Genomic DNA, 16254 nt, shown 5'->3' on the forward strand with positions numbered 1-16254 from the left:
AGTGTGCTAACCACTTGACTATTATTATTATTATTATTATTATTATTATTATTATTATTATTATTATTATTATTATTATTATTATTATTATTATTATTATTATTTGTTGTTGGATTGGATTGGATTTATTAGTCTCGCAGTGGAGAAATTTACATTTCACAGCAGCAAAGTTATAAAAGGAATGAAAGTAGAAAAAGAAAATACAGTGTTGTTGTAAATAATAACAGTACTACTAATAATAATACTAATAAAAATCACCCAGTCTGTTTTCAATGAAATTTCTCATTACGATGGATTTTTTTAACGCGCATGCGTGTAGTAAAACACGCCCTTTTTCGATATACTGTTGTTCCGATTGGGCCACAGTGCGGAAAGGATTTGTGGCGGCGTAAATAACAATGATGTAGTGTGATACTTCCATCCTTTACATTCGTTCAATAAAGCTAACCGTATCCCCAAGCGGACTGTGATTACGGTACGTGGAATACGCGCTGGTGTTATGCAAAATTTTGCTGTTCCTGATTAGCGGATATCTGCTCGTTTAGTTGCTAGTAAAAGTAGTAATTGCAGCTGCAGAAATGGACTGCATTGTGACGGGTGGAAACATAAAAGGTAGGCTTTTATTCTATGCCACCCCCTTTTATTCATTTCATGTCTTCATGTTGTTATTTTACAAGTTTTGTTTTACAAGTCAAGTTTTTGTATGTCCTATGACCGTGCGTACGGTCCAGTTTTGGCGAAATCCATCCACTCCTTGTCCCGAATCGGCGATGAGCTGTACGTCGAGCCTCAGGAGCATAGTGGGGTATATTTCTCAGTGATGACAGTTGCCGAAGAGCGTCGCTGCCTATTTATTATGAGTGTCTTTGTTGCCCTCCCACACCCTACTGTTGTAGCTAGCCCTGCGGTGTGTGAACTCTTCTCGGTCGGCTTATGGTTCCTTCCTATTTTCGCCTCTCTTCTTCACCAGGTGTGTGTGGGCAGGGTATACTGTCGACATGTGTCCTGATTTGCGTTTAATATATCACCTCTCTGTGTTTTATGCAGGTACATTGTCCCCAATGGGAATGCCTTTCGCTGCAGGTTGTCAATAAAGGTGTGTTAGGAAATTAGTATTACATCTATAGTTTGGTCCCAGCACGTTTGGTCCCAACCTTTATCGAGCCCACGTACATGTATCAGGAAAAAAAAACTTATTGCACACCCCATAGCAAAGCAATGCACAGAAAGGCCTGATACACAGGTTAATTGAGTCCTGTACATTACAGGTGTCAAAGTCAGGGCCCGAGGGCCACATTTGGCCCATCACATCAATTTATTAGGCCTGTAAAAGCTAATCAAGCATGTCAAGTGCCAGGACCTGCTAAAGTCTGAAGCAAAATTTCAAATTGTTGTATGTAAACCATAATAACAGTCATTATTCTGACTTCAGATTTAGAACTGGTTGACTTCAGATTTAAAACTGGTTATTCATTAATTTGTTGTGCGCTCTATATGTAATATGTGGAGGGCATTAAACATTCTTATTACTTCCCCAAATTCATAACAGCCCTCAAGAGGAAACCGTAACTACAATGTGGTCCACGGCAAAAAAAAAAAAAAAAATGAGTTTGACACCCTTGCTGTACATTCTGTCATCTAGTGGAAGAGCATTTTATTGATCTGTCTCATTGTTTTTGGCATATGAAAACAGGAGCTACTGATTGGTTTATAACATGAGCTGTGTTCAGAAATTAATGGGAGGGGAGCACACTCTGCCTCTCTTAGCGCACACATTCTCACACACCCATATTGACGGTAGTGAATGTGTTATGACTAGATAAAACTTCGGCTTCTAATAAAATAAAATGATTTTTCTCTTAATGGACAACCGGACGTCTCCGGACAAGTTGTGTCCATTAGCATTGTGGCCAAAGAGAGAATCCTGGTTAGTTATTGTTCCTTTTACTGCTGTAAATACATTTTGTTGCCGAAGGAAACATTACTAGTACGTAGTACGTTACTCGTCAGTGACCATGATTACTGCTACTGCTTCTTCTACTTTCTTTTGGCAGTTGAAAAATACTTGATTTATCTTCATTCAGTTTCATAAAATACTTGTGTTGGTTTGAGCTATGATTGGTGTGAAAATCTAAACTATGGGACCAGAGAAGCTGTGTATCCAAGAGAAATTCTTCCAAATAAACAGCATGTACTGCTGGAAGAATTGTATTCAAATTACTGTAATCTTTCATAGAACAAAAATTGTAGTTTGTGTTGGGAAGCTAAGTCAGTGCTTCTAATGGTGTTTAACCCAGTAGGTAACTGACTGAATTATCCTCTTGTTGCAGTTCACAGTTACTCAATCTGATTTTCCTTTTGTGTGTGTATGTGCGTGTATTTTTATATGTAAAAATCCAGAGTGTGCAGGCAGTGTTCAGGTCCCTGGCGTCTCTGGAGAAGACGGTGGAAAAGTGTCACATTCATCTGGACAAGCAAAAGGATCGCCTCACCTTCACGCTGCATTGCAAATATGGTATTGCCACGTCACCTCCTCCTCCATCATCTGACATGACGTCGCATGAGGGGTTGTCTAATCTCACTTCACAGGGACAGTCTTTGTTTCTTTACATCTCATCACTATTTTGTTCGCTGCAGGCCTCTTGAGGACTCATAACCTGTCATTCCAGGACAGCGAGAGCTTGCAGGCCGTGTTTGATAAGAACAGCTGCAAAAACAAATTTCGAGCCAATCCAAGGTTTGTTACAATACCTCTTTACCACTTTTACAGACCCACTACAAAAACTTGCTGTACATTTGAGTATCTTGCGATTTTGATAAACATATATTTGAGATTAGTCAGCTTTTTTTTTTAAACACAACCTTTAATTGAACATGGCATAGCATTGACTCACACTCACATTATTATACAAACACTTTTAAACAGACTGATGTGCATTTACATTTGTCGCCACCTTGTTAGACGGTCACTGATAATTTGGTGGGGTGACAACTGGCAGTAATTTTCAAACACTGACAGCATAAGCGCAGATGGAACCGATTTTCAGCCGTCCTTAAGATCACCACGGTCCTCAAAAGCAAAGACGAGGGGCTGTTGGGGAAGGAGAACCAGGATGGGGAGCGGTAACAGCTTAATATTTTTTTTTGTGTGTGTAAAGTGGTCCAAACTGTTTGCAAATTTGGTAAGATAATTGAGTGATCTTATCACATTGAATCTTTTTAACAAACCGTTTATTCGTTGTACAGTAAAGGTAACGTAAACAGTCAGTTGGTATCAAGTGTAGTGGTGTTGGAGCATTTTTACGACTTATGAGTAGAGTACAGCTTTAGCGTCCCTATTCTATAACATTTGTTGGGTTTCCTGTGGAGCATTTCCATGTATCACTTGTCAATAAAACAACACTTGGTCCATAAACAGAACCACCACCACATACAAAATGAAATTAATGACATGCTGATATGCCGTGTCTTTCTGAGGTTGCTGTTGGACACAGTGGCACATTTCCCAGCATCTATGGAAGAAGTCACACTTTCAGTCAGCGATGAACGAATGTGGTTCAGAAATCATGTGGATGAGGAATTAGGTGATTTCTAATCGATAATTTCTTGTTATATTGATTGCCCTAATTGTTCTTTACGTGAAGATTAACTCCAAAATAATTATGTCAAAATGGATCTGTGTTCACTTAAAATGGTATGGTTTTTTTTCTTTCATCCCCGTCTCAGTGCAGTCCAAGGCCATGTTGACTGAACTTTTTCTGGTCGCCGATGAGTTTTACCATTTTGCTGTCCAAGCTCACATCAGCATTACCTTTTGCCTCAAGGAGCTGCGGGTGAGAAGATAACGAAATTGTTGTTTTTTTTTAATTTTATTTTAAGGAGTCTCATCCGGAGGAGTACTCCCGATTGCTGAGGTGATTTTTGTCATCTCTCCTCCAGGGTTTGCTATTTTTTGCTGAGAATACAGGTCACCCGATTTCAATGCACTTTGATGAGCCAGGCAGGTATGCGTGTTCAATCAATGTTAAGTGAATTTAAATCACTGCTGTTTACTGACCTGTATCTGTATGTTTATTTATGCATGTGTATTTTTCAGCCCTCTTGTGCTCTCTGTATCCGACAGTATGCTGGAAAGCGATTTTGTGTTAGCCACACTTTCAGATAATACCAGAAACGACACAAGAAGGTAACAAACATAACTAACCATGCATGGCAGAAATGTTTATAAACTATTGAATTCTGCAATCTTTTTTTTGTTGTTGTATATTTTCAACTTTGTGGGCACTATGTGGGGTTGTTTATTTTTTGCTCCAGACTGACTTGGCCCAGCGCACACCGCAACGTCCTTTTAGACATGATTTGATGGATTATGTGAGGAAGATGTCGACCTAACAGCACCAGCTAACATCAATTGGATGTACGACAGCAGCATCGGATAGAGCCTTTCGAAACTATTGTAGATGTGCGATAACATCTGCCTCATTCCTCTATACTATATAAATATTCAATACACCGTTAGAAACCTTGGACTCTCTTCTTTCTTCAGAAAAAAAAGAATTCATTCTTAAATTATGTGTGTGAAATTATATGAGCTTGAATTGAGGGCAGCTGTCCAAACTACAATGCAATACATATAATTTGGTTTATTTTGCGCTTTAACAACAGCTGAAGCTGGAACAAAGCGTTAACACAGAAAAAAAGAAAAGCTGCCCCCTTATGGAAAACAAAAAGCGTTGCCAGAGGCCATCGGCAGCACTTCATCGGCACCCAAGCATGAAAAAACAAAACCCGAACAAATTCGGGAATGGCACTCTGTCATATTTTCAAATGCCGAATAAATTGGTGAATGGCAGTGAATGAGTTAAAATAATGAACTCATTTTCAAATATTATTGATCGTATTTTGTTGTGGAAATAACGGGAGCTAAGCTCATTAGGCCATAACACTGCTTGTTCCAGATATCCCCACCCCCAAATGGCTCAAACAGGTTAAAATGAGCAAAAATGGTTAAGTATTGCAACAGGCTATGTGTTTGGTAACACACCATCGTTAGGCAGAGCGTTGTTGTGAACGGGCCTCTCTCACATTGGATTTTCATTCATAAAGTTGTCAATGGTACGAGGTGTAGTTTTCATTGAACTTCATGAAAAAACTTGAATTCAGCACTGAATGGGGACTCTGGAGGAGAGCTTCCCGAACCGCGGTACTTGACTCATTTGCCACAAAAGCCATGTCATTCTTTGATGCGTCCACCCACCCAGTACCGGTAGCTGACAATTACAGAGTCTTTTACTGAGCGAGTTGCTTGTTCTGTAGCCACAAAGGGACATAAGTCTTTTTGTGCCGGTCCCAAGCCCGAATAAATACAGAGGGTTGTGTCAGGAAGGGTATCCGACGTAAAAGCTTGGCCAAAAAAAAACATGCGGATCAAACCTCTAAAGATGGAGGACACTGATTTGCTGTGGCGACCCCTTGAAGGGAAAAGCCGAAAGGAAAAGAAGAAGAATTCAATTTTCAGTACATTATAAGCGGTTTGACAAATGGATGGATGATAACTCCTCATAGGGAAATGCTTCTCTCTAATTGTTTTTGACAACATAGTGACCCTTTTTAAAACAGTTTTGCATGCACCGTGTATACTGGTACATGATTTTTGTGTGTGTTTTGTTTCATGCTGTAGAAATGATTTCAGTGTTTGTGAACTGTGTACAAAAATTCACTGAACTAGAAATAGACTTTTATACAGTATTATCTGTCTTTGTTTGCCGCCTCTGAATTTTTTCGCTTGCATCCTGAGCGTTCCCGGTCACACCTCTAGTCTTTCCAAGTGGTAACTCCAAGATAATTATCCTCTGCATAATTGTCATTCGTCCCACCTATGGATTCACATATTGATGGATATATATATATATATATATATATATATATATATATATATATATATATATATATATATATATATATATATATATATATATATATATATATATATATATATTACCAACCAAAACCATATATTGCCAACCAAAACCATTTTAATCAACTTTTTGCTCCTCCAGAGGGGACACACCCCCAGCGCAGCCTCCTGACGACTTCATGAATGACGACATGGACTCTTACCTCATCGCCATGGATACCAGCATTGCGCCGGGTCCATCCACAGCGGATTCCTCAAACTCAAAGCGGCAGTCAGTTGTGAATCACAGTACGAGGCTGCACAGTGAAGTAGAGAAGGAAGCGGAAATTGCAGAAAATGATGGGCCACCAAATAAGAAGGTTTGTTTTTATCTTTTCTATAAAAACCAAATGCTGCCTTGAAATATTAGTTTAATTTACCAGAATTCTACATCTTCAGTTCTATTATAACCACACCACACAAATGCTGTTGTTTAGCCTGTATGCAACCATTTCATTAAATTACTCACTGCCATTTCCTATTTTAGTCGGGAATTGAAAAGCATGACTTGAAGCGCCATTGCCTAATTTGTTCTGTTTTTATTTTTTCTTGCGGAGTAGTGCCGGTAAAGCGCCTGTCAGACCTGTGGGGGGCAGCGTTTGCCTTTTTTACAGCCATCCCCATTTCAAGCTCAGATAACTTCAAACCCCTACAACTTAGGAATTAACTCTTTTTTTCTGAAGAGGAGAATCTAAGGTTTCTTACGCTGCATTGAATGTTTACGCAGTCCTAAAACTCAATATTCGGTGGGTCCTGGACTTCAAGTGGCAATGACAAAAACCGTGGCACTGGAGTGGATACATTTTTGAACATCATCTGGCAGTGAATGTGTTAAGAAGAGTACATTTTCATAAGGCGAAGGTTTGATTGAGAGATGTTTCTATGTTTACCTTGACAGTAAACATCAACGGGTATGGTATTAAACAGCCTCTTTGTTTTGAAGAATTATTTTCGATATCTCAAGGCATCACTTTGGTTTAAAAAGAACATCGAATTGTTGGAAAATTACATTTATCTTCAACAAAGTCGACTGAAATTCTGACAGTCGTTCTGTTTCTGTTGTATACTCTCACAGTTCTGCTCCTTATTGTTTGGATCGGTGCTTCCGCCGTCATCTCAAATGAGCACCCAGCCGGTGAGCAACCAGGAAGTGCTGGCCAGTGACAGTGAGGATGACACATAAATGATGGTGGCAAAAAAGACTGGTTCATTTGGCTTTGATTGAGTGATGGGCCGAGATTTTCTTCTCTTTTCTCTGAGAAGATATTGCCGTATTTTTTTATCATTAATATTATTGCTGGGTTACATTGTGAACGTATGTAATCATGTTGAAGCATGATGCACTTGCCGCATGTTTGGTATACAAGAAGCATATATTTTCCTTTGAATAAACCAAACAAAATGAAGAAAACACGGGTCTGTTTATTTACGGCAGATGACTCAAAAAGCATTTGAATCCATTAACCCCACCGGTGCAAAAGCAAAGAGCTGATGTAATCAGCATAAGAAGGACAACATTTAATTGTGTCCCTTTGCACCTGGAAACTTTTTCCTCTCGTTTGTGGTTTTCTCCTCTCTTTCTTTCTCTTTTTTGACCTCTTCCTCCATCTTCAACTTTTGCTTCTTTTCCTCCCTCCCTTCTCGCTCACACCGCTGCCACCATTTCTTCTCCCTGGAAATCGCTCCCTCTTCCTCCTTCGCATGTTCAGTGAATAGCTGATCCGACAGGTGTCGCATTAACTTTGAGTCATGGGTACTGGAGGACTTCAAGATACAAATCTTACCAGACAAGTGGGGAGTCCCATTAACAGAAGTGTGTTTCAGGCTGGCAATTATTTCTCGACGTGCTTGTTTTTGTTCAGCAACGCTTTTCATTTCTGACTTTGGATTTGTGGCATTTATGTTTAAAGTGACCTCTTCTCGAAGTGCCGAGTCAACCTGATTTTGTGTCACATCTATCGAGTTTTTACACTCTTTGTCTATGTGGTCACTTAACAGCTCATCTTCCGGGACTTGGTGAGAGATGTGTTCATCAGTTAAAGGACTATTGTGAGCAACTGGAACTTGGGACGTTTCTATCATCGCACCTGTCATCTTTACAGGCTGCTTCTTTGCATCTGAATCTTCCTTTTGTTTTTTGACACTTTTTACCTCAATTGTCATGTGCAAATTCACTCCGTTGCAGTTTTTACAATCATTTACTCCCAGAGAGCGATGCCTCGAAACTCCACCTATGTCTTTCCGTACGGTGTCGCTCTGCCCTCTCCTCCACCTCCTGTGAAGGCGACCGCGACAGGCATGATGCAGAGCGGGCTGAAGGCACTGACAAGTTTCCAGTCTCTCTCTCTCTCTCTCTCTCTCTCTCTCTCTCTCTCGCTCTCTCTCTTTCCCTTGTCCAGCTTCGCCCGGTTGAGCTGAGCCATCTCCCACGCCATGTGGTATCCGTGGCAGCGACGTCGGGTGTCAAAGGTGGACGAGGGTCTGGTTTTTCTCCACTTTGCAAGCTCCTTCTCTGTATGTTTCTCCAGATCACCAGAAGTAAGTGGCACAGCACACACCTGCAATATGAACATATTGAAATGATATGTCGGATATTGATTTGACAAACGCATTCAGACGGATATTATTTACACCAACTTGGCCGACGGCACTAGGTAGCACTCAAGGAACATATGAGGAGCCGACAGCCTCACAAAAAATGACTCAATGATGGGACACTGACTTTCTAGGATTGAGTGTATCCTGGCCATAACTCTGCTATGAAGGCGTCATCTTCTTTTTGCACCTCAGACCTGACATCCCTCAGCCTTTGCAGTGTCTCCATCTGGCCCTGACACTGCTTCCTCTGCTGTGCTCGACTCAACACGCGACGCACCAGCACAACCGCCACCTGCAGGAGCACTCTCACCCCTCGTGGGTGGCCACAGAAATTCATCTTATGTGTTTTATTTTCGAAGTAAATCTAGACATAACACAAATAAGATTTGAGTTCACTGGATTAAAAATTAATGTACAGACCCATCTGCTTGTATAATAGTAAAAAAAATCCAACCTAAGTTTTGGTGTTCACTTTTTTTCGTTTTTTTGTGTGTGAAAAAATATCCAAATGTATAAAAAGCATATTTGTCAAGGGAATTTAAGTGGGTTTTTAGATGGAATATATATTCATGGGGCCAGGCACGAGGCTTAATGTTTGGCCAACTACTTTTCGTGATACACACCCACCACGGCTCGCGGAGTGATCTTCGGATCTGGTGGAGTGATCTGCGGATCTTCGGCGGAAGCACACGACCGAACAGCGCTCCAGCCGGCGCACCTTTCCACACCCCTCTCTATGAATTCACACGTCGATCGACTCCGAGGACCTTTTTGCAGATACTTTTACTATTATGGGACAGAAAAAAAACACCACAGGCTTGTGTTCAGCCGAAGAAGACACAAAACAAAATCACCGTCGAGGAGAAGAAGGAAATCATTGAGAAACACGAACGAGGTCTGCGTTTGTGGCGTCACGTGTGCACACTGCGGCTGTCATGTGAATCTCAGCCTGACACATCTCTCACGCTGTGTGTCACTTCCCTGAGAGTAACTTTCTACGACCCTTCTACAAATAAAGAGCCCGGTACCGTCCACCATTGCTACCATCCTTTGCCTAAAAGCTTTACACAAAGGTGTTATTTAGTCGATGCTTTCACGTGACTAATGACACCGAAATTGTCACGTGCGAGTTGACAGCTGGGGCGAGGCCGCCGCTCCCGACCTCCGCCAGCTGAAGGAGACACTTCAATTTCATTTCATTTCAACGAGTCGCTGTCACCTCACCAGTGACATGATTACGACGCCTCGCGCCTCGCTGTGTCATGTGCTGGCAAGTCCAAGAGTTTGTTTTGCCCGAGGTGATTGTTAGCCGCGATCGCGTAAGTTTGTTGCTTTCCGGGATCGCGAGTGTGCCATTTTATTTTGCCTAGCTTTACAGGCTGGACGGTTCGCCCCGCCCGCCTTCTTTTGTCACTTTTTATTCTGCGTCCATGGAATCATCGGACTCGCGCCTTTTGTTGCAATAAAATCTCTGCCAGCACCTACGGGACTCGAAGTGGATGCCGATGACATCGAGGAGCTTGTTGCTGACCACAATGAGGTCCTCAACGCAGAGGATTTGATTTGCCTTCAAGAGGACAAGCAGAATCAGGCCATTCAGGAGTTTATGTGCAGGCTTTTATTGAACAGTTCCGTCCAACAAAGGCGATGAGAATCATCAACATGAAGAATGATAATGTGATGCCTCAGTTTCGTAAGATCTTACAAGTCAGAAAGCAACAGGTGTCAATTAAGAGCCATCAACGACCATTACAAATGTAAATAAAGTAACTATTATACAGTGCAGTGTATTTCTTTCATTACAATACAATAGCACATTTATTATACATAGAATAAGGTATGTTGTGTGTAGTTTTAAGGCTTATTTAGTTGAACATTATATTTTATGGAGACCTGGGAACGGATTATTCTCATTTTAATGGTTTCCTATGGTGGAAAAAAAATTGGATACCCATTTTTTGCCTTACACACTCTGTCTGGGAACCAATTAAGTTCGTAAAACAAGGTCTCACTGTATACTTTACCGTAACCTAACCACCTCGGCCTTTATGGAAATAAACTTGGCTGAGGCATATTCATTGCTGGAAGGTGACACATTTATCATGACATCAGTGTTAGTAACAATACCCCCTCCCACCCCTTTTAGATATTGCTTATTTTGCATACAATAATTCCCTCTCAGGAAGATCAGGATGCCTTAAGAAATTGTGATTTATGGATTCCTTTATGAGTGCTAATCCCAGGCGGCGCAGGAGTTGACTCTTTACCACATTCGATTCACAGCGCAGAAGTCATGGGAACGTGGCTCCTGTGTGGGGTTTGCATCTTCCCCCAACCTGGTTTTTGTTTTGGTACTCTGTTTTTCTGTCACTTTCCAAAATACATGTGCCACAGAATAGATTAATTGAACACTAAAAAAATTCTAAATGTTTGACTGTGAACGCAAAATATTCTCTCTGTATGTTTTGCCATTGACTGACGACCGCCTGATCCCGAAGACAGGTGGGATATGTGACCATCGTGAGGAGAAAAGGATTAAAAAAATACGTACAGTGTTGCGAAACTGGGATAAAAGACAAATTACCGAGGGCCGTGAAATGCATCTTAACCTGCAGTGCGCATGACAGTTAACGTTGTCTTCCGGTAGAAGCTCTTCAGACAGCAGAGGTAAGCCTTTTCAGAGGTCACCATAAGCAACGCATGAGTTAGTGCTCGTTCATTCAGAGAAAATCATAAGCTGTCGATGTACTGATGGATCCTCTTTTTAGCTTCAAGAACACATAAGACGTCTAGTGCTTTTTGAGTTTGTCCTTCAGTTTGCTAAATTAGCTGTTGTGTTAGCCTTTCGGATAAATACACGAATGCTGTCTGCAAGTGTACACGAATGATGTCTGCAAGTGTTAATCAAACGTCAGAAGAGCAATCGTATTAGTATATCGCTCTCTTTTTTCTGAAGCGTGCTCTAATTGTTATTTTGTTCAACGAGAATGGGCTCAATGTGACCAGATTACTTAACTAGCAAGTGCGCTCATGTAATAGAGCCGATACGACATTTTGGATCATCACTCAGGGGCTCTAGCCTTGGCAGGTTGGGGGACATTTAGCGAGTTCGTGATTGGGTGCAGTCATTAGTCCAATGTTTTGGCTGAGGTTCTTGAAAAAAACGGACGAATGCTTCCCACACGTTTCCCTTCATTCTTCTGAAGCACCATAAATGTGGCACCATTTTGGCGGAGAACTAGGATTCGCCTTCGGGTGGCCCTGCCACAATTGTACGACTTTTAAATAAAGTTTGAAGACACGCAAACAAACAGTATTGTATTACAAAGGCAAACCACAGGTTATCCCCTTCTCAAAAAAAGTACAATAGGCCATTTTTCGTTTCTGGTGTTTTATTGGATTTCAGGCAAATTCGACAGTCGTCGTGTGAATATGACAAACATATCAGAATTTAAAATGTATTAATTACACTCAGATTAAAATGTTGAAATTGATGATGATGATGATGACGATAATGATGAGAACATTCTAATTGTATTACCGAATTGTTGCGATTAATAGTGCACCAGAGTAGTATTCTAAAATCATCTTCTTACCTGTCTGATGAAAGAAGCATAGATTGTATACAAATCCCAATATAATGAATAGGGAGTGACTGAATGATTCCAACGCAGCCAATGTCTTATTAAAAACTGCTTTTCAGATGTCTGCTTCCCTGGGGCTACGTCTTCTATATTGCTACTCCAAGACAGGTACTGCCTATTCAGCTGTTATGTTATTAAGTACAAAATAAAGACAACATTATTTTGACTGAGAACCCTTTTTTGTGTGTGTTTGAGGCACGTTAGGATGCACCAGCGTACGTCCCTTCAGTGTCGGTGTGCACCGTAGTGGCTTCAGTGAGTCCTTCAACTAGCCAACTGATTCATATGCAATCAAGCCATATTTTAAATGTCTTTCACTAATTACAGAGTACGTTAATGCTGTGGAGCAGCCGACAGACCTCAAGTCCATCACTGACCGTGCTGCAACGACTCTACTATGGACTGAACTCTTCCGAGGTTTCATATTTGCATATTTGCTTACATGATTACACCCATTACAAAAACATTTATGTTTTGTATTTAGAAAGATCGTCATTGAAAATCCAGAGTTTATATTATAAAAGAACCAATTTAGTGTTTCCTCTCTGGGTACGATGGGAGAGGATTTTTTTATCCTCAGTCTTTTTGTGGAGCAGGGCAGTGATAGCAGGATCGCGCTGAAGCTCATTCTTTGGAGATGGTACTGTGCAGTGGATGTTTTGCATTGTCCATGAACAAGCTAACAAAATATTTACCTGGCTGTTCACTTGCTGGGTGGACTGCCACTGCGGAGACCCAGCTATTTGTCTACAAGCAATTGAAAAGTAACTTTTACATAACGTGGCCTGTTTACAGGCAATTCAAACTATTTGGGCTCAGAGACAGCATTTCTTAGCAGATTCTCAAGGACTCTCCATTCTTGATCATATCCGAATCAAAATCGTCTTTATTGGCCAAGTAAGTGGAGCAAACAAGAAATTTGTCTCAGTTAGTAGAGGCTGCACTAGTATCATCATAAAAGAACATGACAAATAACGATGGAAGGGCATTCCGTAATACAGAACTGTAGAAGTCTACGGTTGTACGTTGGTACTTGTGAGACAAAAGGCAAAGTTTCAAGCAGCGTGAAAGTGATTAGTGGAAGAATGCAATACTTTAACAGTTATACAGTTGGTGCAGAAAATCATTGCGCCATTTAAAGGTAATGAGTAGCAGGATTTGTAGTACAAGTGTAAAATTATACAGATTTCCTCGAGTGCTTTAAAGTGTCTGATGCTGGAGAATATAGTTCAGGTACAGTGTTGAAAGTGAGTACAGAGCTGTAGATACAATGATTATAGCAGATAATACTGTTCCACGGGCTTGTACAATATTGCAGAGCCACTATACGGGTAGATTTGGTTTATTGTTTCGGAAGTTAATGGTTTAAAGGGAGGAAACTGTTTAAATGCCTGTTCGATTTGGTGCGCTTGGATCTAACGCTTGCCTGAGTGGAGTAGCTGGAAAAGGTGGTGGCCAGGGTGCGCGGGGACCAGATGCTTTTTTTTGTGCATGATGACTCGGCACGTGTGGCAGCCTCAGTAACGCGCTCACTCATATTACTCTAATACACTGACTGCTATGTTGCTGCGTGCCCTCTTCTTCCCTCAGGATTGGGTATGACCATGAGTTATCTCTTCCGTGAACCAGCGACCATCAACTATCCCTTTGAGAAAGGTCCGCTCTCACCTCGCTTCCGTGGGGAACACGCCCTCCGTCGCTACCCCAGCGGAGAGGAGCGGTGCATTGCTTGCAAGCTCTGCGAGGCCATCTGCCCAGCTCAGGTGAACATGATTGTACACAGTTTTGTCTGAAGTGTTTCCTTCCATTTTGAATTCAACAATTCATGAATTACATTTTTTTCCTTTTCTAACAAGGCCATCACCATTGAGGCTGAGACTCGAGCTGATGGCAGCAGAAGGACCACTCGCTACGACATTGATATGACCAAGTGCATCTACTGTGGTTTCTGCCAGGAAGCCTGTCCTGTAGATGCCATTGTTGAGGTGGGAACTTTACATTTTATCTGAAATATGATAGCGTATATTTGCAAAATCGAGCAAGCTCTAATAGCAAAGTCGTGTCAAACTATAAAAATAAGAAAAGTGCAGTTTGGGTTACAGAGTGGTAGATTATCACGCCGCATTTAAGTTAGTTGTTGTGGCAATCGATAGATTGGATATACTTTTATTTGTCTCGCAGTGGAGAAATTTTATTATCAGGTGTTTTAGATATTTGGTCCATCGGTTTTAGAAACAGCAGTTTGAGGCAATGTAGCACTCAACTGCTGAATGTTTTTGACTTTGGCAATCTAAGACAGTTGTGTTTTATCAAGTAGAATTTGATGTTGCCCTCAAAATTGATCTCAAATGGATTGAAGGGGATATTTAGGTGGGTATTGAGAATTGAAACAAGACTTATAACTGTTCTGTTCTTCCCCAAGGGTCCGAATTTTGAGTTTTCAACAGAAACACACGAGGAGCTGCTTTACAACAAGGAGAAACTGCTTAACAATGGGGACAAATGGGAGGCTGAGATTGCAGCCAATATCCAAGCTGACTATCTGTACAGATAGACTGCGAGGGAGGCGCTGCCTGGCCAGGCTATCTTGTGTGTCCACCATGACAATATCTTTCATCCTTCTGTGCATCAGCGACTGTTGCATCACAAACATTTTCACAAATGAGGACCTAAGTCCATCTATATCCGATAGTATCTGCACATGTTTCAAGCTACAAAAAAATAAATAGCTTATTTTGTTTGTTTAACAGCCAGGATTTGGACATGAAAATCTTGAAATAAAGTCACTTCAAAATTTGACTGCAGTACTGTATTTAGGTACTTTACTGTTTATTATTGGTCTGCAGCTTAATATGTCACAATTAAAAGGAAAAAATGTTTATTCATTTTATTCTTTATTAACAGTGACTGCAAATGGATCACATTAACACATTCACTACCAGGCATGTGAAAATGTGTCCACTCCAGTGCGTCATTGTCACTCAAATTCCAGGACCCACAGAATATTAAGTTTTAGGACTACATAAACATTCAATGGGAAAAAACATTGCCTGAGGTCTGGCTGGCGTTTTATCGGCACCCCAGCAAGAAAAAATAAAACCCGAACAAATTCGGGAATGGCGCTCTACGTCATATTTTCAATTCCTGAATAAATTTGTGAATGGCAGTGAATGACTTCATATACTTTCATAACTTTAATGCATTTGGGTTGAATAAATTTGTGAATGGCAGTGAATGAGTTCATATACTTTCATAACTTTAATGCATTTGGGTTATGAAAGTATATGAACGCATTCACTGCCATTCACAAATTTATTCAGGAATTGAAAATATGACAGAGCGCCATGCCTGAATTTGTTCGAGTTTTTTTTCTTGTTTGGATGCCGATATATCACTGACCATGGCCTCTGGCAATGTTTGTTTCCTTTCCATAAAGGGGCAGCATTTCCCTTTTTTTTCCATGTTAACACTTTGTTCCAGCTTCAGCTGTTGTTAAAGTGCTCTATAAACCAATATGTACTGCATTGTATTGCATTGTATTTTGTACAGTCGGCCGGATTTTGAGCTCAGATAACTACAGACCCATGTAATTTAGGAATTATCTCTTTCTTTCTGATGAAAGAACATTGTCTAAGGTTTCTTACGCTGCATTGAATGTTTATGTAGTCCTAAAACTCAATATTCTGTGGGTCCTGGACTTCAAGTGACAATGACAAAAACCCTGCCACTGGAGTGGACACATTTTTGCACGTCTGGCAGTGAATGAGCAGAGATGAAAGTCCTTTGGATTTTCCCAGAATTTCAGATTTTTTTTAATTTTCTCCTGAAAAAAATGTGAATTGTATACAATTTTGAAAGGTGTTTATAAATGAAATGTATTATTATTCAAATGAAACTGGATAAAAATTGAAGACATTGAACGAACACATTAAAGTTCAGGGCGACCCGGTATAGCGGTTCGCACGCCGGCTACACAGTGCAGAGGTCATGAGTTCAAGACTCACTCCGGCCTTCCCTGTGTGGAGTTTGCATGTTCTCCCTGGGCCCATGTGGGTT

General features: G+C 40.8%; 2 protein-coding genes across 7 annotated transcripts; both read left to right on the forward strand.

Annotated features, from left to right (window-relative positions):
• The first annotated feature begins 371 nt into the window (after window positions 1–371).
• Window positions 372–7394, forward strand: rad9a (RAD9 checkpoint clamp component A). Of its 2 annotated transcripts, XM_088987966.1 has the most exons (13): window positions 372–475; window positions 546–612; window positions 732–805; window positions 897–970; window positions 1048–1096; window positions 2401–2515; window positions 2638–2737; window positions 3478–3584; window positions 3727–3833; window positions 3940–4004; window positions 4097–4186; window positions 6060–6276; window positions 7032–7394. In XM_088987966.1, the coding sequence occupies exons 2-13, from the start codon at window positions 579–581 to the stop codon at window positions 7137–7139; spliced, it is 1140 nt and encodes a 379-aa protein (XP_088844092.1). In that variant the 5' UTR covers window positions 372–475; window positions 546–578; the 3' UTR covers window positions 7140–7394. The 2 variants fall into 2 exon arrangements, with proteins under 2 accessions (XP_088844092.1, XP_088844082.1); XM_088987956.1 differs by having other exon boundaries at window positions 376–612.
• Window positions 7395–11170: 3776 nt separating this feature from the next.
• Window positions 11171–14995, forward strand: ndufs8b (NADH:ubiquinone oxidoreductase core subunit S8b). Of its 5 annotated transcripts, none has more exons than XM_088987995.1 (7): window positions 11171–11221; window positions 12258–12306; window positions 12403–12453; window positions 12526–12615; window positions 13789–13961; window positions 14055–14183; window positions 14621–14995. In XM_088987995.1, exons 2-7 carry the CDS (start codon window positions 12258–12260, stop codon window positions 14750–14752), a joined length of 624 nt encoding a protein of 207 aa, XP_088844121.1. In that variant the 5' UTR covers window positions 11171–11221; the 3' UTR covers window positions 14753–14995. The 5 variants fall into 5 exon arrangements, with proteins under 5 accessions (XP_088844121.1, XP_088844104.1, XP_088844140.1 ...); XM_088987978.1 differs by having other exon boundaries at window positions 11176–11221; window positions 12394–12453; XM_088988014.1 differs by lacking the exon at window positions 11171–11221 and adding an exon at window positions 11231–11258.
• The last annotated feature ends 1259 nt before the right edge of the window (window positions 14996–16254 follow it).

The sequence above is a fragment of the Hippocampus bargibanti genome, linkage group LG02 (genome assembly GCF_051943395.1).
Source record: "Hippocampus bargibanti isolate YZ-2025 linkage group LG02, ASM5194339v1, whole genome shotgun sequence".
Lineage (NCBI taxonomy): Eukaryota > Metazoa > Chordata > Actinopteri > Syngnathiformes > Syngnathidae > Hippocampus > Hippocampus bargibanti.

What these genes read in the sequence shown, in the direction of transcription:
- rad9a (XM_088987966.1), top strand. Translation starts at nt 579, where the DNA reads ATGGACTGCATTGTGACGGGTGGAAACATAAAAG. An exon ending in GACGGGTGGAAACATAAAAG is followed by an intron (nt 613 to 731) that starts GTAGGCTTTTAT and finishes CGTACGGTCCAG; the next exon opens with TTTTGGCGAAATCCATCCAC. An exon ending in ATGGGCCACCAAATAAGAAG is followed by an intron (nt 6,277 to 7,031) that starts GTTTGTTTTTAT and finishes ATACTCTCACAG; the next exon opens with TTCTGCTCCTTATTGTTTGG.
- ndufs8b (XM_088987978.1), top strand. Translation starts at nt 12,258, where the DNA reads ATGTCTGCTTCCCTGGGGCTACGTCTTCTATATTGCTACTCCAAGACA. An exon ending in ATGGACTGAACTCTTCCGAG is followed by an intron (nt 12,616 to 13,788) that starts GTTTCATATTTG and finishes TTCTTCCCTCAG; the next exon opens with GATTGGGTATGACCATGAGT. An exon ending in AGGCCATCTGCCCAGCTCAG is followed by an intron (nt 13,962 to 14,054) that starts GTGAACATGATT and finishes TTTTCTAACAAG; the next exon opens with GCCATCACCATTGAGGCTGA.